Consider the following 21,665-nt stretch of genomic DNA (forward strand, 5'->3'; position numbering starts at 1 on the left):
GATTTGCCACCTGCTTTCCATGGTGGGCCTCACTGCAAGGTAACAAGGCTCAAAAAAAGAAGCCAAGAGTGGCAGAAAGAGCCCAACCCAAAGAACACTTGCCTTGAGGGCACAGGGAGCTGAGGAAGAGGACGACATGACCCATCCAAGCAGCAGATCTGGAACCCTCTGCACCCCAGGGCACCCGAGCTGATGGATGGGGCTGTCTCCAGGGTGTGCAGGGAGGAGATAATTCACCATCGCCTCCCCCTCACAGCGACTCGCGGCTCCACCACAGCACCCGATGCACCGCGACGGAAAAGGGAGCTGGGGGCTCCTCCTCACCCCGTCCCCACAGCGAGGGCGGGCAGAGCAGCCAGCAGCCTCGGCGAGAGGCGAGCCGCGGCGAGGCGAGATGCGGCGAGCCGCGGGTGGCAGTGATAAACCTCCTGCAGCGCCCGGCAATTAATCTTGCGAAGCCGTGAGTCAGAGTCACCCGGAGCTTCCTCCCCTCGCCCAGGATGAGCCACCACCGTCTCCAGAAGCTCTTGGGACCTGTAAATGCCACTAGGCTTGGGGAGAGGTTGTTTTTGTGCTGTGCCATCGATCGAGAGCCCTGCCTGCAGATCCCTTTCAGATCCCTCTGCCACACCTGTGGGAAATGAGACCCACCAGTACCCACAAGCTGTATCACAGCAGAGGAGCGGGGACTTGTAGTTTGGGCCATCAGGAAAGCAAAAGCAAGATGCCATCCTCATGATAAAGCTTCATGTAAAGAGGTGTCAAAAGTGAGAGGGCTGGAGCAGGAGGGAGGATTGCAGGGGTTTAAATAAAGACCCCAGAAAGGAGTGGGCAGGCTCGGTGTGTAACTCACGCCAGGAAAATGCCCCCTGTGCATTTACCCCCCTGCTTCTCCCAAACCTGCCGTGGTCCCCAAAGTTTGCCAAGGTTTCCCGGGGAAAAGCCTCTTCCCGCCTTGCCCTAGGCATGAATGCAGTTTGCAGTTTTAACAGCAGATGTCTCTCCTATTATGATTTATAAAAATGTTTAAAATAAATAATGCAAACATATTTACAGGAATGAATTCCTGCTCCTGAGCGCGTTTGTCACTCGGAGGCTCCCGAGCAGGAGCGACTCGCTGCCTGAGTGCCTCCCGCTGCCTCCCGCTGCCCCCACACCGTCCCCCCCGCCGGCACCGCGGCGGCTGCCAGCAGCCCGGGGCAGGGCGGCCAAATCCCAAATCCCCCCCCACAAAGCCTCAGGTCTGGGCCCACACCAGCATTTCAATACAAATGTTGTATAATCAACGTGTTAAATATTTAAAATGGTCGTGCGGGAGAGCTGCCCAGCGGTGACTGATTTCACACATCCTGACAATTTCACGGACCTCTGGGCTTACGTTTCTTGGCAAATAATGAAAGGCTGTTGGAGCCCCTTCCTCGAAGGGCACGTTGGGGAGGTTTGCCCTGGCCGCAACTCCTTCAAACGCGATGCGACTTGTGCCGCGTCTCTCCCACCTCCGCGCCCAGCCATGTCCAATGCTTTTAAGCGTGACCTTCGCGCGGGGCGGATGCAGCCGTCACGCTGCCGAGGTGACTCAAAGGCAGAGCGGGGGGCCGGGGAGGGGAGGACGGCCGGGGGCAGCTGCCGGCAGAGCTGCTGCTTCCAATGGAGCAACTTTCGCACCGCTGTTCCCGCGGCTCCGCTCTTCCCGGCGTGCGTGCACACAAAGGATGCAGGCGTACCTGCCTGCACGGCTGCGATGCGAGTGGCCCAATTACAGCTCCCACCCAGCCTGGCCGTTTCCATAGCTTCACAGCGCAGCGCTTCCCTCTCTCGAGGCCATCGGAGCAGGACCGGGCATCTTATCAGCCATCATCCTGCAACGCAGCTCTCCTCCGGGCCCTACCTGCCGACGGCTGGTCTCGCTAGCAATGCAGGATAATATCTTTTCCCACCAGAGCTATACGATGATTTCTTCCTGCTGTAATTTTGTCTTGCTTCCAAAGGCACTTGCATAACCAGTGCTGGGGAAGCACAGCACAAGGCAGGTTGGCTACGGGAGCTCCTGGGGACGGGGCATGGGGCAAGAGGCTGTCCCAGCCCAGATGACACCCTGAGCAGCTCTAGTGCTCTGGTCCTGCCTGAGGAAGGGCAAGAGGAGCCGTCCAAAAGGACTAACGGGTGTCCCTGGCCAAACCCCTCCTCAGGGAGGGGAGGCAATGCTGCAGCCCGCACAGCTGAGCTGGGAGGAGGGACAGGGAAGGCAGGAGCTCCTCCTGATGGGCCAAATCCTGCCGGAGTGAGAGCCCCAGGGAGCTCAGATCTGCACCCTGCCAAAACAGACACAGAAATTTGACTGAAAAGGCTATTCCAGAAGGACACGGAGTGTTTGTGGCCCCCTGAGGCTGGTGACTTGCTCAGGGTCCCGCCTGCTCGCAGGCTGCCTCGGCAAGGAGCAGGAGCACAGGCATGCAAAAGCACGGGACATCTCTGCTGCAACCTGTGCCGCCGTGGAGATGCATGTTGCAGGTGGGGCGAGCAGGGGTATTATGAGCTGCACAGCGTTCCCAGGGAGGGTCCTACAGCCCTGCTGTAGTCACGGAGTCGCGGCTGGTGCTGCAGGTCGATGATGGCCCCTGTCTCTGCTCTGAGCTCCAGCACTAGATCCACAGGCAAAACCGGGAGGATGAACTACCCGACACCAGCAAGTGGAGCCTCAGTCCTGGCCAGAGGACCGTGGCTGCACCACCAGCCGTCCCACCAAGCGCTGCCCAGCAGGGAGGTAGCAGCACACACAAGGAAGGTTGCCCAGCACTCTGTGTGCTCTTGGTGATGATGTAGGAAGAACAGAACCTGTCTCGGGTCAATCCCTGGCTTCCCAGCTAGGCAACCCGCCTGGAATTGTTCACACTAATAGTTTACCCACTGAAATCTCTAGTTTCAGAGAGACCATAATTATTTGTGAATTTGGGCTCCGTTTGAAAGGACAAAGAGCATCTGTTATCTTGGAATAAGCAAAGTGTTTCTTTTCACCTTCCGTGGTTTCAGAGGAACTTTGCAACTTTTCACTTATAATCCATGTAGAAATGCAGTTAGTATCAGCAGTGAATAAAACTAAGTGCCTCCTCCTGTCCAAGCAACACTTTTTTGTTTCAGAAAGAATGTCTAGAACTGTTCATTTTGGGCTGACCCAACGTGATTTCTTTCTCCTGGGTTTTTGATTTAACAGCCAAAACAACACAACCCCGCTTGTTCCCGCAGCCCGAGTACACTTTTTGCCACACATCAACTGCCTGCTTGAAATTTTCCATGCTTTGTGGCTGAGTTAGACTACATTTTTACCTCCAAAATTTAAGCTAAACTTCATGGTCATTTCTGAGAACACAGTTTGCCCACCAAGCAGGACCAGGAAGCTTTCCCACTGCCTCGCCTGAAATCGGGAATGCAACGGCTGTGCTGGGCCCCGATGGGGCTGCTCCGTTCCCCGAGGAGCTGCACACACATTTGGGTGAATTATCAGCCTCTGGAAATGGTTGTTTGCAGATTAGTTTGCAGGCTGCGAATGTCACGGAATACGCTCAGCCTCCAGAAAACCAGCTCCTCCAGCGGAGCAGAGGCAGCCAAGGGGCCGGGGCTCCCCAAGGTCTGAGGACCCCATGTCCCGAGAAGGGCAGCAGGTAGGGCAAGCAGGTACGAGATGCTGCCAGCCCTGGTGATGAGACTTTGCGAGATGGGAATGGGATGTTTGTGTTTTCTTTCTTGCTTTCTTTGCCCTAATCTTTCAGTGCCAGGTTGGGAAGCTGTACATGCAGGACAGTTCAAAGTCTGGTGCTAGCTCATCAGGTACTTGGCTTCACTCCTAGCCAATGCGACACCCGTCTGGTCCACCCTCCTGGGGGCAGATGGAGGTGATGACGGCCCTTCGTACCTGGCTGTTGCAGGGAGGACAGCTTCCTCCAGGACCTTCTGCCATCAGACGAATTTCATGTCTCAACAGAGCTCTACAGGACAGTGGAAGAGAAGGCAGAATCTACTTGGTGAGGGCAAACAATGGTCACTGGGACCAAACAAATGCACAGGACCCTTCAGAAGGAACAGGACAAGGATGACCACTACTGCCCGGGCCAGCAGTACTAGCCTCGCCAAGGCAGGACAGGCTGTGACCCCCTCCAAAGAGGGGAAAGATGCCAAAAAAATGCAACTGGCATATGAATATGATGTTCAGACTGCGGCAGAGGCTGTAACCCAGCCTGAACTCTCCAGCCACAAGGTCCATCCCATGTAGCCAACGGGAGGGTCAACAGGCAGCCCCGGCATGGAACATTACCACCCTGCACTCACCCAGCCCAGGCACCACAGAGCCCAGCTGAAGAGTTTCCTCTGGTTCTCCAACCTCAGCACATGTGGGAAGAGGCAGAAGAGCTGCATCGGGCCCTTGGCATGCACAGAGCAAGACCGAGGTCCCCAGGATGCAGCATCCACGTGCAGCACCCACGAGTGGGCCAGACCTTGTTTGCAGGGGCTACACTGTAATCCAGTCACATTTTTGGAGGTGTCCTTCCCCTCTTAGGAGGTGGCTGGTCTGGGACTTGTCCAGGGCTAGAAGGATGCTCCATGGTGCTGTGAACAGCAGGGGCTTTGCCTGAGTCTAGGTGGGTGCCTGTTCCTGGGCTTGGAGCGGGGACTGAGTGGGGTTTTGCTCTCCAGCCTGGGCAAGGCAACAGCTGCAAGGGAAAGAAGGAAAAGGAGAAAACTGGGTATAAAGAGAGGGTGCTGTAGATCTGCTCAACCAGGGCTGTGGCAGCACCAGCATCTGTGTCAAGAACTGGCTTCCCCAAGTTTAGGGGGATGAGAGATGCGTGGAATAAATTACTTGTGACACTGACTCCTACACTTCCAGACTCACGCGGGATTTAGCCACCAGACTCCCAGTTAAGTCAGCGCCAGTTATTAAGGTCAGGAGAAGTTGAGTGGCTAAATCCTATCTGGGGGCTGCAGCACGACGGGGCTGTGCCAGCACAGGAGACATCCCGGGAGGAAAAGAGGAGAGAGGAGAGAGGAGAGAGGAGAGAGGAGAGGGGAGAGGGGAGAGAGGAGAGGAGAGGAGAGGAGAGGAGAGGAGAGGAGAGGAGAGGAGAGGAGAGGAGAGGAGAGGAGAGGAGAGGAGAGGAGAGGAGAGGAGAGGAGAGGAGAGGAGAGGAGAGGAGAGGAGAGGAGAGGAGAGGAGAGGAGAGGAGAGGAGAGGAGAGGAGAGGAGAGGAGAGGAGAGGAGAGGAGAGGAGAGGAGAGGAGAGGAGAGGAGAGGAGAGGAGAGGAGAGGAGAGGAGAGGAGGAGAGGAGAGGAGAGGAGAGGAGAGGAGAGGAGAGGAGAGGAGAGGAGAGGAGAGGAGAGGAGAGGAGAGGAGAGGAGAGGAGAGGAGAGGAGAGGAGAGGAGAGGAGAGGAGAGGAGAGGAGAGGAGAGGAGAGGAGAGGAGAGGAGAGGAGAGGAGAGGAGAGGAGAGGAGAGGAGAGGAGAGGAGAGGAGAGGAGAGGAGAGGAGAGGAGAGGAGAGGAGAGGAGAGGAGAGGAGAGGAGAGGAGATCTTGCCCTTATCCAGGAACATCCTGCTCTGTTTTGCTGCTGGTTCATGAGTGGTTTCACTTATCTCTTTCCTCCTCCACTACCTGAGGTTTCAAATGCTCCAGGGAGATGTCTCCATTAACCACAGTTTTCTTTAGCAGTTATATTTCATTACAGTCTCTCTTCCCACTAATCCTCCCTAGCTTTTGTTGTTGTTATTTTTTATTATGATTATTTTCACAAACCCTTTGTTTCTAGCTGTACTTAACCTGGCTGTGTCCCTTTAAATACCACAGCCTGGGCAGAATGGGGGATCAGTCCTTTGACAGGAGCTAAAGTCCTGTTTGATCTGGATTAGATGCTGATTTTGCTTACCAGACTAAAGACCGAGGGGGACCACGCAGTGCCTGTGTTTGCACAAACCTGCCTGGTTGCATTCCTCTTCCTCCCCGTGTCCAGCCGAAGGGGCAGCGCTGGGCTGTGCACACAGCTTGAAATCCAGGCGGATAAATGGTCACTTTGTCTGGAGACGTAAGAAAATGGAGGTGGGAGGACAGAGCCGGCAGCTCTGCGCGGTGCTGGAGAGCTGACTCAGGCTGCAAACCCTCGCGGGGCACGAGCAGGTCTGCACCCTCGGGCCCAGACCAGTCCTGCTGCTGGTCTTGCAGGCTGGGGCTTAATATCCTGGATTCCTAATGACCCACCTCCTCTTGGGAGCGGGTAGGACGTGTGGGCACCAAGACCTCCACCATGCCCTGTACCCAGCTGACTGGGTTTTCTCCAAGGACACCCATCCCCACCATGTCCCTTCTGCACCCCCAGCTCCCACCTCTTCTCCTGCCCTTTTCTCTCTTCCCTCTGCCGGGAGGACAAGTATTTTCTCTTGCTCCATACAGTCTCCCTCCTCTCATGTCTTGCCCTGCCCTAACTCCAGCCATGCCTCCTCCATTGCCCTGCGCCTCAGCCCGCGCCGTGCTCCTGCTTCTCCTGTGAGGGACTGCAGCAGAAACCAGCTCCAGGATGATGGTGGGTGCCACCAGTCAGCTTGGGAGATCCAGGGACCAGAGCTGGCGGGGCGGGGACCCTCCATTAGACACGCACCTACTTGCATCAAAGCCAATTTGTATCTCCCCCTGTGGCTGTCTCGGTGGAGAAGTGTCAGGACTCACTGCAGGAAGGGAACAATCGCGGGTGGGAGCCCTGGGGGCCAGCAGAGCCCAGCACCTGCACCCCGCGCCTCGCTGCAGGGCATGGGGAGCACATGAGTGGGCTCTGCCCCAGGCTGGTTTCACCCTACGTGCTGCAGGTTAAAAACACCCAGAAAAACCTAGACTAAAGCCTCTGGCCTTGCCCTTGCAGCAGGGCAAAGCGGGTCTCTGGCTCAGGCTGGCTGGCTGGGTGCAGAGCTGTCCTGAGGGATCATCTCCCACTGGGATGGTGCCCACGTCACTCAGCAGGAGACCTGTGTGCACGATGGGAAGATAGAAGGATGTCAGTGCTGGCGATGCCACCACCACACGAGCAGGAGCACCCAGAGGGTCACTGGGAGCTGCTGAGCTCTGCGAGCACTGCCAGGGTCCAGCATGATCCAGCTCTTCAGGAAAGAGGTGCAGGGCCTGAGGGTCCTTCATGGGCTCCATTCTCCTTGGCTGGTCCGCTCCTGATGCTGGAAAACTGAATCTGCCGGAGGTGGGGCAGCTCATGGCCGTGCCACTGCTGGAGGAAGGTATCGTTACCCACAACAGATGGAGCTTTAAAAAGAACAGGGACAGCAAGTGAGATAAAATGCAGAAATTAATGACTGTAAAGGTCGAGCGGGATGTACTTATCGAGTTCCCGGTGCTTGGAGGTGAGCTCGCCTGATGTGCACCGCTGCAGTCCCAGCCCTCGTGGCCAGAAGGCAAGCGGGCACTGACATTGGCCACACCCGTGTCCCCCAAGACAAGGGGGTGCCCCCACAACAGCAAGGGGTGATGAGGAGCTGCAGAAACCCAGGGCTCTGCCAGGGCAAAACGATGCTATGGCATGAGCGAGTAAGAGAGAAGGAGATTTTCCTATTGTCTTGTTCCTGTCCATGGGGAACCCTCATGGCAGAAGTTGGCCTTGTGAAATGCCCTGGACATCATTCCTCTTCCACCAGGAGGAGGAGAATAGGCAAGGCCAAAAACTGGGTGGCACCAGTTGGCACACTGAGGAAAAGGAACTGAATAATTTAGGAGGCCTCATCCATGTTTGCCCTGTTCTTGTAGCCTTCCTGGGTTTGCTATAACCTGCTCTAAGTATGTTGGCTGGTGGGTTTGCCCACAATACACAGGCCAGCAGCTCCTCCAGCTTGCCCCAGCCTTGCTTGGGCTCAGACAGACAGGCTGTGATATAAGACAGGCTCAGGGCACAGTGTCCAGCCAGCCCAGCTGCAGGAGACGCCAGCCCAAGGCCCAAAGGCATGGCAGGAGAGGACAGGACACCCTTCCTGCCCTGGGGGCGTCTCGTCCCCCAGGCCTGGATCAGAGGCACAAGGGGCTGCAGGGCTGGCGGGGGGCACAAGGACAGGGCAGCCTGGTCTTGTGTTCCCGCTGCCCACAGTGCCAGCTGGACACCTTCACGAGCACCACATCCAATTGCAGCACAACACCCTGCAACCAATGCTTCACCAAGGCTGGTCAGCATCAGCATCTAGCCAACGGGGAGGCAGGTTCTAGGCTGCAAACCCCCCAGCCTGGACTGGTACCTGTCGCCTCTGCTAAGCCCCTGCTCAGCCACTGGCAGTCACCCTTGGTCACCCAGAGGTTGAAGGCTAATGCCGTACCAGCCGCTCCCTCCCCTGCCCGATAGCACAGCGTCTTGCACTGAGTAGCCTCCTTCTGCTGTCACAGGCCGACCTATTTCTCACAAATCCTGACTGCTCTGGCCTTAAAACATCTTGACGCAGTGCTGAAACCGGCCTTGGCACAGCAGCGAGTCCCCGATTTAGCGGGAGCTGCCGCGGCTTGGCGTGGGCTTTGTAGCCAGCAGACACGGGCTGGAAGAGCAGAACAGCTCCAGTGTGGCTCGAATCGGGGGCACCTCCATGGTCATCAGGAGTAATCGGGCACTGTTCTTGGCTAAACAGAGGGACACTACTGCTCCACCAGACCAGATGGTCCTTGTTGCCCACAGACTCTTCCGTGCCGTGGGATGCTTGAGGATGGGATGTACTGCTGAGGCTGGAGGAGCTAGGGATGCAGTAGATGTTCTCCTTCATACAAGCAAAACCAGCACAGCCCAAGCACTTCTTCACACTATGGGGTGCAAGGATGGGAGCTGAGACCCCAGAACAAGACAGCTTCCTCCACAGAGGCAGCGCTGCTGAGCTGCAGGCGAGGTGCCAGGTCCAGTGGCACATCCGTCCCCAGGGCAGGAGAACCTCGAGCAGCTTCTGTGCAGCCCCAGCTACAGAAACCACACAGTGATCCCTGCAGCAACGTCCCCAGCCTCCCGCAGCGCCGCAGCAGGGCGGCCAGCCAGGGCACTTGGCCAGCTGGAGCTGCAGCTTTGCCTTGATGGGGACCCAGCACATCTCTGGGTGGGCTGTTGGGACACAGGAATGGGTGTCAGCTCACACCTACAGGATCCTTTCCAAGGATGCTGCTGGGTAAACCTCCTCCTGCCCCAGCTCAGACACAGAGAGATCTCAACCTGTGGTGGTAGATCAGGAAGCCTGAAAGTCCCAGAGGTAGATTAACGTGGATGTCAGGCCTTCAAGTGATGAAGGATTTCCCGTGGTTCCTCTTCATAGAGAAAAGCCGTTTCCAGACTCACTCTGATATTGAGACACTAATGTGAGCAGCATCCCAGAATCCTGGTGGGACCCTCATGCCCCCCACCCCACACCTCGGCTCAAGCAGTTCCTGGGGAAAGAAGCCAACACAGTGCTCATTCCCAGTGGAGAATGAGGAGACAAGGGATCCTTAGCCTGAATTTGAAAACTGGGCAACTACTAGGAAAAACTTCAGCCAGGGCTGAAAATTGGGCCAGAAATGTCCCAGGAGCTGTGTGACATGGGGAAGGTCACCTGGCCAGCTGCGGGGAGCTGAACTGGGGGAGGTTTATTTAGATTAACACTCCCAAGCGAGCTGACCCAGCAGCCCCAGGTTCCAGCCTTGAAGACAAGCAGGCAGCCTGAGCAAAGCCAGCTGTGCGGGGCTGAGCATCCCCCACTGTTGTCCCTGCCTGCTGAGGGACAGTCACCCTGGGCAGACCTGCGCTGGTCATGTCCACCTGCAGTGGGGCTGCTCAGCACCAGGACACGCTGCGGAGCATCCACAGATGGCCCCACCTTGCAGGAGATGCTAGATGTGGGGCTGGCCAGACTCTGCCTTGATCCCACAGCCGCCCAGGATGTGTGATGTCCCTACTAAACAAGCCTGAGCTGATCCCACCACCCCAACCTGCTACTACCCTCTTGCCCTCAGGGTGAACCACTGGGTCACCCAGCAGCTCGCAGGACTCGATGCTCCTGACCATTCCTGTCCCGCCACTGAGGATTTCACAGCCCACAGCCCCTCGTGGTCCTACCAGCCCCCTTCCACACCCCCAAGCCCGCGCAGGGAGCGTGGCTGCCCGGCAGCAGGAGCGGGCTGGGGAGGTCACGCCTGGCCGGTGGCGCTCACGGCAAGCCGGCCATCCGGCTCCACTGAAGCACATTTTGTTTGGCGCTTCCTGCATCCTGCCCCATCCCCGCGCTGGGGGACGGGTCAGCCCAGGGTCAGGCCACTAATTGCAGTCCCGGGGATGGCGGGACGAGGCACCCCAAACGCAGGGGAAGCAGTGGGTCCCGCTGCAGAGAGGGGTGGTTGACACCCCTCAGCCAGCCCAGCACCTCCCCAAGGCACTAGGTGTCCCTGCAGCGGGACAGGATGTGTCTCTGGCACCCACGCAGAGGTTGCAGCTCTTGCTGCTGACTCTGCTACAGCTCACCCCAGAGTCGGGACTCCCGACATGATCCTCTCCCAGCCTGGCCAGCTCCACCATGCAAACTCTTGCTGGCATGGCTGCTGTGCGGCTGCACCAGACCCACGCCAGGGTCCATCTCCTCCTGGCAGCACTTGCTGGCACCTTCCCACGTGGAGCCACCAAGGTCAAGGAGAGGCTCGGACGTGGCCATACCTTCTAGGACAGCATGCTGTAGAGGCTGCAGCAGGTTATGTTGCCCTTCTGCTAACTCTGTTTAATGAGGATGTTAATTAATAACAACCCCGGGCCAGCCCTTGTGGCAGCACCCAAGTGCTCGCCCAGTGCCGTGCCGAGCTCCCCATCCCACGTGGCTGCCAGTGGCCAGCCAGGTGCCCAGCCCTGGGGACAGCAGCCTGGATGCCACATCCCTAGCAGCAACTGGGCAGGCAGTGGGGACAACCCAGCACAGGGGCTGTGGCTGACGGTGGCATTGCCGCTGAGCAGGGTGGAGAGGGTGGGCTTCACCCCCCGGGGGTGCCTGAGGTTTGGCAGCGCTCCTCAGTGAGCACAGAGCCTCCACCTACATGCACCGGGGAGGTGCAGATGCAGCCCAGCATGGAGAGGAGGTACAGCTGAGGTGGAGGAGCCAGCCCACAACCCCAGCACCCCATCTCCCACCTCCCCACCCCACTTGCAGGCAGGGTTTGCATCCCTCTGGCTCTGTCCTTTCTCCCCAAGCTGTTTTCCCATGGTGGGAAGTCTCTGCTCTCCTCATCCCCTGCTAATGCCAACGTCCTCCCTGCAAGCACCGTTTGTTCTGCTGTGGCTGCCCTCCCCAGCAGTGCCCACCTCCCCCGCTGACACCCAGGGTCCCAGCAGAGCCCGTGTCCCCTGGCAGTGCACTGGCCGGAGGAGCACGCAGGCAATGGCACCACTGGGCTCGCTGTGGCACTAGGGCAGGGGCTCCGGCAGGGCACCATCTCCGAGCCCGAGCCTGTCCAGGCAGCGGCACCGTGCAGAGCAGCCGCACCGTCCCCCCTGTGCTCCCCCAACAGGGGCCGGGTGCTGCCCCACACCTCCATGCAGGGCTCCAGGGCGGGTTTGGGCTGCCACAACATGCCCAATGGGTGATTTAGGACACACGCCCTGTGCTTGTAGCTTCCTGGGTGTGGGAGAGCAGAGGTGGGGACACTGGTGTCCCTGGCGGGGCAGGCAGCAGAGTGTGGCACAGCCTGGTTTGCCGCATCTGCAGCTGCCCCAGCGGCACCTTCACGATGGCAGCCCCTGCACTGCACCCGCAGCACCGAGCACAGCCCTGGCGTGGTGACAGGGACACCATTCTGTGGGGCAGCCCCCAGTTCTGGCTGCTGGTGGGATGAATCAGCCCCCCACGCCACCCCCGGGGGTCACGGAAGGCTGGGCCAGGGGCCCTGCATGCCGCTCCCAGGACACTCTCCCAGCATGGGGTGGGGGCTGGGTCCCCCCAGGTGCCAGGACTGTGCGTTCACACAGTCCCAGCCGTTAGCCACAGTCATAAAAAAACAGCCAGACTCCTTTTTCCCGTAACACCCCCCCTAGCACATTCCTGCTAAGTGATTTCGGCTGTTGCCCAAGCAGCACGAACTGGGACCAGCTCCCCGCAGCCCCTGGCCAGTGCCGCTCCGGCCGGGGCCCGCTCTGGGTTGCCATGACCAGAGCACTCCTGGGGTGCAAGAGGGTCCGTCTGCCCCTGCAAGCCTTCAGCTTTGTCCCTCCCCACGCCAGCCTGGCCCCATCACCGTCACAGTGAGCTCCAGGTGTCCCCACAAGCACCCCTGGGCTCAGCCACCAGTATGACCTGGGTGACAGGCTACAAATCCCCGGGAGCTGTGGGGCGGCCAGGTGGGGGATGCTGGGGGGCGCATTTGGGGCAATTTTCCCCAAAGACTTTCCACTTAGTCCCAGCAGGTCACTGCCCAGCAGGGATGGGGCGCACACATCACTGTCACCCCCCTCTCCTGCGGGCACACGTCTGGCCAACAGATGCTGTCCCAAACACTGGCCAGAGCCAGAGACAAAGGCTCCGGCTACCTTGTCCCAGGGAGGCAGAGCCAGCGCTGCCAGGCCCAGGCAGATTCCAGGCTGGGACAACCCTGCCCGTGTGGCCAGGAGACCCCCCCAGGCGTGGCAGGGGACACACAGCCCACCTGCCAGCGCGATGCCAAGCACCAAGCACCGGCAGTGGCTGAGCCCATCCACCGTGCCCTCCGTCCGCAAGAGCTCCCACTGACCCAGTGCCGGCCACGCTGGCCACACCAGAAAACCATCGGCTGCACCAGCCCCTCGGCCTCCTGAGCCCACTCACCTTTAGGAGCGCGTTCTGGACGTGTCGCGACAAAACAAGCCCCACTGCGGCTCTCCGTGGTACGTCAATGATATTGTTTTACCAAAAACAAATGGTGTTGGGCTCCTCGGTACAACTCCAGGCGGGTCAAGATGGGAAATACCTGCGGGAGGAGCCAGGGCTGGCTGAGCCCAGCTGCTGCGGGATTAACCCTGCGGGTTGGGCAGCCGGGGTGGCTCCGGTTCAGCCCATCGCACCGTCCCATCGCACCATCCCGCCCGCACCAGCCACCACCGTGCGACGGCACCGGCAAGATCCCCGGGGACCTGGCGGGGACCGCGTCTGGCAGCAGTGGGGACAGGGGCAGGTGGGGGCACGGGGGACCGGCCGCCATCAGCACTGGGGGGCCGGGACGGCTGGAGAGGGGGGTGGGAGAGAAATAACAAAGCTGTAAATCATGACACAAAACATGCATTCATTTTATTCACAAAAACAGCCTGGATCGCTAAAACATTACAAACAGCATTTCAATTTAATGATGTAGAGAGAGCTGGAGAGACGGGGATTTGAACAGAAGAGAAATATCACTTTTCGTAACTGCTTCAGCACAGGTCCTGCAATATTATTTTTATTTTGATTTTTAACTTCAGTAAGTTTACAAAAATTACTTCTAGGAGTAAACCATTGCAATTAGGAGGTTTTTCTGTACGCAGTGTTTCTTGTTCTATATTAATAAACTAACAATGACTTTTTTTCTCTTTTTTTTTTCCTTTTTTTATCTTTTTCAAAGACAGCCGGTTGTGTAGCAATTGTTTTCTTCCACCTTTTATACCGAACCTCTTGCGGGTTAAACTTACATAGGTGAATGGCTAGGAAAAGGGATACTACATCGCTTTAAACATATTCTCATTTATAAACATGAAGTTGAGGCATTCTAGAAACTATCCACTCTATTGTATGATGGGAAAGAATCAAATAAAAAGTATAAATGAGGGTGCAATTAAACAACTGTGCTAAATTACAGTAGTGCTTATTAGTAACTAGATTTAAAAAGGTTACTGTAAATTTACATTCCCTACACAAGTACTGCATCTTTCACACATAAACAACATCAACACCAAAACACAGAAAGAAACTGATTGTCCATACTCTGTCTATTAAGTCTTGGTACTTTACAGATCCATTGTTTTTTTCTTTTAATTATTTTTATTTGAAAAGCAGTTAAATGTCTGACTAGGACTCGAAGATGTTAAAACGAACGCAAAAAAAAAAAAAAATTATAAAAACAGGAATGAGATTTGCGAGAAAATATTTTTGGTTCTAAAGAGACACAGGTGCATCCATTCATTTCAGCCAAAATCCCTTGCCTGAGACAACACAAGCAAGCAGTGACATTGCACTTGGATGACAGAGCTTTGGGATCCCCGTTCCTACTGGAACCATCTGAATGCGGCTCCTGTGGGAAGCATCACCTTCTGGAAAGGAAGAGAGACAGGGAGGGGGGCAGGAGAAGGGACAAGGCGTTAGGTCGGGTCCGGTACAGCCGTGTGGCACCGGGGTTGTGCACCCCCCTGCTCCATCCCCAGCACAGGCTCTGGCACCAGCCCGGGCTCAGCACCCCCCAGCACAGCCGCGCATCCTGAGGTTTCCAGCCCACCGGCAAATGCCGGGATGGTGGCCAGAGGAAGCCGGGGCTCCCCCCACTGCCCCCCCTCCCCGGCACAGCAGCTCAGCCATTGTTCCTGTGTCCCCGCGCCGCAGCCGGCACAATGGCGCGGCCCCCGACTTCCCCTCGGCCGATAGCGAGCACAATGGCTGGGCCGTGGTGAGCCGGCATGGCCAAGCATGGTGGACCCCTCACTGCCAGCCCCACCTTCCCTGCCACGGACAGGCATCCATGAGACAGAAGCCCAGCCAACAGCTGGGTTTAGGAGGGCATTTAGGGGGGAAACTGAGGCAGAAGTGAACTGGCTGGGCTTGGGGACACCAGACCCAGGAGTAGCTCGGGATACAGGGGACATCATGCTGCTGCCACCCAGCCATGATGAACAACCTTGTCTCCAGTAAAGCAGACCCAAGTACCACAGGGGACCTCCAGGCATCTTGCAGGGGAAGAGGGATGAGTCCCACTGGGCCCAATCCAACACAAAACAAAGCGCCCAACAACAGCCAAGACCTCTTTGAAGCCACCTCCAGGAAAGGTGGTGTGGGCCAATGGCCCCAGTGGCTCTGTGGTCCTCTGGAGGGAGAACGTTTCCCAGATGGATGGAGTAGGAAGCCTGTGCAATGTTCATGAGACCATGGGTGGAGTACGCAAGGACCACAACATCTCTCAGTGCCAACAGCCCCCAAGCAAGGCCAAGCCATGCTAGCCAGCAGATAGGGCCACACAACCACGACAAGGATGTGCCTCAGAGGGCCCTTCAGTTCCTGCATTTCCAAACAAGAGAAACCAACGGGAAACAAGCCACAGGCTGCGGTGACAGGCACGGGGCAGCAGCTGGACTGCCACAGGGCGTTGGCGGGGACAGCCAGCCTCAGCTCCAGCACCAGCTCCAGGCATTGTGCAGGGCTAGGGCACCTCGTGTTGTCCCAACAATCAAAACCATGCCACGTTCGGGTCCCTAACCCCACGCAGGAGCCAGCCAGCTCTGATAGGGTCCTTCTCTTGGCTGAAGACACCCACTAAGCCTCAAGGAGTAACCAGGGCAGTGTGTGCCCCCCAGCCATGAGGGAGGGACCCCAACGTGCTCACTTCCACAGACACCATGACCCAAACATGGGGCTTGGGCAAGGGGAGGGGGCATAAAAGGCAAGAAAGGGCAAGAGATGGTGATGCCCAGCTGGGCTGCTGACAGGCTGCACCTTCTCCTGCTCCTAGACTGTATCTGGTCCTCAGGGCAAACTGAGCTGGGGCAGCCAACAGGCAGAGAGCTGTAGGCATCAGCACTTCCCCAAAGGTCTCTGCAATACGTAACCTGGCATCTGGGGAAGACACAAGTGCCTCTGGCCAACCATGCCCTGGGCTGTGGCACAGCACATCGGCAATGCTGGATCCCGCCCAAGGTGTGGGATGCAGGACCTGCAGGGCTGAGTGTGACGGACTTGCCAGCAAGGGCCATCTACTGAGGTACATCATCCCAGGAGAGAGGAACAAAGGGAGGAGCTCCCAATGGGTCTGAGAGGACCCATTGGTTTGATGTCTGATACGGATCACCTTAGACACCTCCGCCACTCCATTACTGAAGGAAAATAGACAACCAGCTCTAACATGGATGCCCAGGATAGATCCCGCCCTTGTCCCCACAATCAAGAAATCACAGGAGGCTTTAGGTTGGAAGACACCTTCATAGACCATCCAGTCCAACCACCACCATGGGCAGGGACATCTTCCACTAGACCAGGTTGCTCAAAGCCATGTTCAACCCGGCCTTGAACACATCCAGGGATGGGGTACCACAACTTCTCTGGGCAGCCGGTCCCAGTGTCTCATCACCCCCATCATAGAACATTTCTTCCCTATGTTCAGTTTAAAATTGTTTCCCTTTGTCCTGTCACAACAGGCCCTGGTGAAAAGTCTCTCTCCATTGAGACTCATACGAGGGTGGTGACTCTACAGCAGCATTAGCTGGGACACCAAGGCACTTCACCAAGGCTTCTCCAGATGGAGAACAGCTCTATCAAGTCAAATCCCTACTATCCATGACCTTTGTGTGACCTACAGCTCTGGAGACAAGCCCATGGCAACCTGTCCAGGGTTGGCCACCGGCCCCCATAACAACTCCAGGGGTTGCTGGCCCTGACAGAGCCTGGAGGAGCCTGGTCAGGGCAGGGACACGCTGCTGCCTGCTCTGAGCATCCAACCTGCCTCAGCAGCCTCAGCTGGCCACCACCGCACCGGGACGTCAGTGGCGACCGGTTATTTGTGCTCTGTGGATGTTCAGATAAAGCTTAACAGTGGTAGAGGAAGTTACCCCAATTTTTACGCTGTCATAAACGTTTAATTCTAATTTTTTTCCTGCTTGATTTTAGATCAATGTTTAACCACAGCCATGGCCCCTGTCTGGGCTCCCAAGGATGCCTCTCTGAACATGCAGGGCTGGCAGACCAGAGTCACCACCACTGCCATTCTCCTAGGCAATGGAACAGGTCCCCGCAGAGCAGGATGATGCTTCATAAAGCCCTGTGAACTTTTCAGCCCCATATAAAAGGCCACCAAACAGCCTTCTCCTGTGCCAGCATCAGCACTATGGTGTGATGATGCCCCACCAGGACCAGCAGTCCATGGAGTCCAGAGTTTATCTGTCACCAGATGAGTCTCCACCACAAGGCAGGTGCCAGTGGCTGCCCTAGGGTTGGCCCAATGAAACGCACTGCCAATGCTGGCTGACATGGGGCGAGGCCTAAAAACCCAGTCGTTTACCCAGGTGGCCTTCGGACATCAGCAGGGGTCCCAGCATCCCTGACCCAGCTACATATGGCCACAATCTCAGTCAACTCTATCAACACCAATACACTGCACAAGTGGATATCCTGACAGAGGGGAGGATCTGCTCTGAAAAGGGGATGGTGATGCCCTGGAGCAACCCACATCTGCGCAGGCATCCATCCCCACCAGCACAGCATCTCTTCAGCCTCAACACACCTATGGTTGTGCCCAGGAGGGATGGAGACCCACCCTCAGTGGGGTCCAACTCTGTCACATGAAGAGCCCTGTTTCAGTGGCTTCAATTTCTCAGCCAGCCACATGATGGGGAAACCAATCAAGGGGGTGACTTTTTCATGGGCTATTTATCATCTCCAGGCCCGGAGCAGCGCTGGGAGAAGGGAGCAGCTCCTCCGGCTGCTTCGAGCTCCAAGTCTATTGACCCGATTTAGGACTGTTCGGAAAAGATGAACTTTTTTATTTTCCCTTTCTCCCTTTTTCCAGATCACTGACTCAGCAAATTAGAACAAGAATATAATTTAGCAATACAGCGGCTTTTGAAAGACACAGTCCCCCTCTCCTCATCCCCACCGCCCAAACAGGTTTTTTTTTTTTCTCCTTCACTATTCATTCAGAGCTGATGCTAATTGAAAAACGTACAGCGTGGCTATGAAAACGGTGGGTTGTCTCCTCGGGACAACCAAAGGATGGGCAATGCCCTTGCGCCAGGATGCCCGATCCAGCTGATGTCTGGGTGACTTTAAGCCCTCACCAGCTCAGGGGATGTGCTCCACGGTGGGAAGAATAACCGATGGCAAGATCAGTTCCCAGAAAAATCAAACCTGGCTTAACTCTAACACACGGGGGACCCAGCTGATGGGTCTTGGCCCAGCGAAAGCTCTGCCAGAGCAGCGTGCCCCTGCACAACCCTCGCAACGTGTCTCTGTGCCTCACCCATGCCATGGAATGCCACACCACGCCACCGCAGCTGCCCACGGCCCTGGCTGAATTTCAGACCCACACGATGACCCGAGTCACCGGACTTTTCCAGCGCCCCCCACGCGAATATCACACCTCCCCGGCAGATTTGGCCATCACCACCTCAACCCAGTGGCGGCTGGCAGCGGCTCTCGGCCAACGGCAACACCCACAGGTGGATGTAGTCTGTGCTGGTGGCAGGCGGTGACAGCCTGAGTATGTCGCGAAAGCCTCACACTGGGGACACTGGGACCCCCAGCGAGTGCCGCAGGGACTCACCCTGGCCGCCTGCACAGACACCGGCCCAGGGACACCCGGCACAGCCTGGCACACACTGCAGCCATTTCCCACCCCAAACCAAGCACCCCTTTGCTCCCGCTCAGCGCGAAGGGGCTGGACTCTGGCCGCACCGTGGCCGTGGGTCTCACCGCCACCGACTACCCTGAAGCTCTGCCCCGAAAAGCTGTCTCCTGCATCCCCATGGCCGGGTCAGAAGCTGCTCCATGGCTTGGGGAGCCACAGCCCCCCAGGACAAGGGATACCAGCACTGAATTCAAGCAGGACCCGCTGCTGCCCGTGCTTGCGAAGGGGAGAGTAAAGCCCCCTGCACCCAGGGACCCCAGGGGAAGACCCCAGCCCTCCTCCCCAGGCCAACCAACCCCAGTACATAAGGGAGGGCAGGGACTGGGGGCACTGGGCAGAGCACACATCTCACTGTGAGAACTGTTAATGGAAAAGGGAAAAATAAAAAAGTAAGAAGTACCAGGTGTTTTATTATCTAGGGCAAGATCCGAACCCAGGAGCGCAGCCCGAGGAGGGGTTAGGGTGCCTGAGAGGGGCCGGTTACCTCCAGTGCTGCAGAAGGCTTCTTTTTGAGTTCTTCACATTTTCGGAATTTGCAAATCTGGTGGCCAGTTTTGCGATTCCTACAACTGCTGCACTGCTCGCAGTTTATCCGTCTTCGGCAGGGCGGGCACATGCCGCATCTTTTCCGTTTCTTTTTCCCCGAATTGATGGCAGATGCCAACTCATTCTGCATGGGATACTCTGCCAAGCCAGCCATATGGAGCGCGCTCTCTGCCAGAAACACGCCGGCAGGGGTCATAATGAAAAGGCCTGGGTTGATGGGAAAAGCCCCCAGGTAAGGAAAATCAGAGGGGCCGTTCATTGTCTCTGCAGCTGAGACTGCCTCCATGTCAGAGATACCAGTCCCGTGGTCGCTCGCTAGAGGAAGATGCTCCTGTACCACTCTTTTGAGCATTTCTGTCGACTGAGCAAACTGTTGTAGGGCGGTCTGTCCTTCTGCGGAGAGCTCTGACACCCGGTCTAATTTGCTCAGCATACTAGAGATGTTTTTGTGCTTTGAGGTAGAATGACTTTTATCCACAGTCGCTTCGTTGCCATTAGCTAAGAGGTTGCCTTTCTCTGAATGTTCGCTTACCGAGCTGCTGCTACCAAAGGTGGAATAGTGGGAGAGTGGACGGGACTTCTTAAGACTTTTGTTCAAAGGTTCACTTATTATTCCACTTTTGTTCCTCCTCTCGGAGTTGACAGGGGGTTGAGAGTCATCTTGGTTATTTTTTTCGGTCTCTGGCTTGTTCCCAGTGTCTTGATGGGAGCCCGAATTTGACATGGTGCCCAGAGCACAATAACAAAACCAAACCCAAAATGTAAAAAAAAATAAATTAAAAAAAAAAAAAAAAGGCAAATGCAAAAAAAACCCCAAAACCCACCCCCAATGCCAAAGCGAAAGACCCCCAAAGCCCTTCTGGTAGCAGCAGCCGCCAGGGAATGCTCAGATGGGAACGTTCATCAACAAGGCGTCTCCTCCAGCGCCGGCTGCCGAGGGTTTCAGTCCGATCTCAGTGCACAGACATACTCTGCGGCTCTGGTACACAACACGCGGCTCTGGAAGTGGAAAAGAAAAGAGAGTTAGCGCTGGCAAGAGCCAACGGGCTTTTCAAAGCGGCCCTTCCTCCCCCTGCCATGGAAGTCTCAGCACCACGAACAAAGGAACTCCAGGGAACGGACCTCGGTGGGGATCCGTTCCGCTGCTCTTTAAAAGCGTCGCCATCCAGACAGAACTGGGGGGTCACTGGGGAAGTCCTGGCCTGGTAGCAATGGCATCGTGATGCTTAAAGGCTCTGTGTGCCCGGCTCTCCTCCCCCAGGGGCCGCAGCTCCGGGGCAGTCACGGGGCTCATCTCCTGCTCCACTCCAGCGGCGTGTGGCCCCACGCCGGACAGGGCCGCAGGCGCCCATGGGATGTTCCCGAGCCGGCAGCCAGAGCTCGTGCGAGGGGCGCTCAGTTCCCCACCCTGCGGCCACCCACGTCCCCCGGCTGGGTGCCAAAGAGCTGGCAGGTTGCAGGGCTGCGTCCCACACTCCCCGGGATGATGCTGCTCACCCAGCTCAGGTTCAGCTGTGCCCCTCACCCTCCCACTCCTCCTCCTTTTCCTCCTCCTTGTCCTGGACCCCTGTCCACAGGCCAGCACTGCACACCAGCGCTGGGCAGGGGAAGGAAGACACATAGGGAACTGCAGCGTCCACCTCCAAACCCCACCAAGAGCTGCACCGTCTGCCTCCGAGTCCCATGGGCAGCCTTGGTGTCCACCTCCAAACCCCATCAGAAGCTGCAGCATCCACCTTCAAAGCCCCCAGGGAGCCAGAGCATCCACCTCCATGCCCCAGTGCTGACCTCCTGCCATGCCCCGGCGTTCTCTGCCCGCTCGCCCACCGCGGGCACCCAGCCACTCCAGCAGAGGCAGGGGCTCAGCGGTGACAGCAAGAGCCCCGCTCAGCACCACTCCCCAGAATGGGGGCGATGCCGCCGTCCCTGAGGCGGTTCCAGGGCAGCTGGGCCCAGCGTGGCTGCAAACACTTGTTGTTGTGAAATTCCTCCTCCTCCCCTCCCGAGCACGCACGCACGCACAGGCACCGCCGGAGTAATCAGGCTTTAGAGGAGAAAAGCTGCAGGGCTTAGCGGAGCAGGAACCCACGTCCCCACCCCAGCAGCAGCTGGGGGAGGGCAGCGCCGGGAGGAGGCCCCTCGCCCACCCTGTCCCTCCACCCCAGCAGCCTCCAGAGTCCGGGCAGGGATGTGGCCATGTGCAGAAAGCTCTGCCGGGACTCCTGCTCCTGCCGGGGGACGATGCAGCAGAGCAAGGGGCATCCCTGGACCCCGCTCCTGCTCATCCATTACCCTTTGTATCCCCTTTGTCACAGCCGAGCTGCAATGCAACCCCAGCCCTGCTACAGCCCCGGACCCTTCCCCATGGACACAGCTCAGAGGCCAAGCTGCAGCCATCGCCATTACGGCGCTGACGGGGACAAGGTCCCTGCGCCAAACACCACAGCGCTGGCGGAGGAAGACAGCCCGTGTCAGCCCAGTGCCAGAGCCAGCTCGCCTGCAGAGAAACCTCCCCGCCCTCGCACAAAAACCGCTTGCTTCAGCTGCTGCGGGAT

At 57.4% G+C, this 21,665-nt stretch overlaps 2 protein-coding genes across 6 annotated transcripts in view; both read right to left on the minus strand.

Annotated features, from left to right (window-relative positions):
- Positions 1–2,767: 2,767 nt before the first annotated feature.
- The window catches only part of NDUFA2 (NADH:ubiquinone oxidoreductase subunit A2), a 165,750-nt gene continuing 146,852 nt past the window's right edge, over positions 2,768–21,665 (minus strand). The window contains exon 4 of the mRNA XM_082063524.1: positions 2,768–2,780. The gene's annotated coding sequence lies outside the window, so the exon portion shown is untranslated. The remainder of the gene's footprint in view (positions 2,781–21,665) is intronic.
- CXXC5 (CXXC finger protein 5) overlaps positions 13,263–21,665 on the minus strand; it is a 67,851-nt gene continuing 59,448 nt past the window's right edge. For 4 of the 5 annotated variants that reach the window (XM_082063730.1, XM_082063728.1, XM_082063729.1 and 1 more), the window contains 2 exons: positions 19,049–20,109; positions 13,263–14,272 (listed from right to left, as the gene is read on the minus strand). In XM_082063730.1, coding sequence (XP_081919856.1) covers positions 14,228–14,272; positions 19,049–19,834 — 831 coding nt within the window. In that variant the 5' untranslated portion in view covers positions 19,835–20,109 and the 3' untranslated portion in view covers positions 13,263–14,227. Of the gene's footprint in view, positions 14,273–18,964; positions 20,110–21,665 lie in introns of all 5 variants that reach the window. The other variant, XR_014185247.1, reaches the window with a different exon arrangement.

Source organism: Streptopelia decaocto, assembly GCF_964273445.1.
Source record: "Streptopelia decaocto genome assembly, chromosome: 12".
Lineage (NCBI taxonomy): Eukaryota > Metazoa > Chordata > Aves > Columbiformes > Columbidae > Streptopelia > Streptopelia decaocto.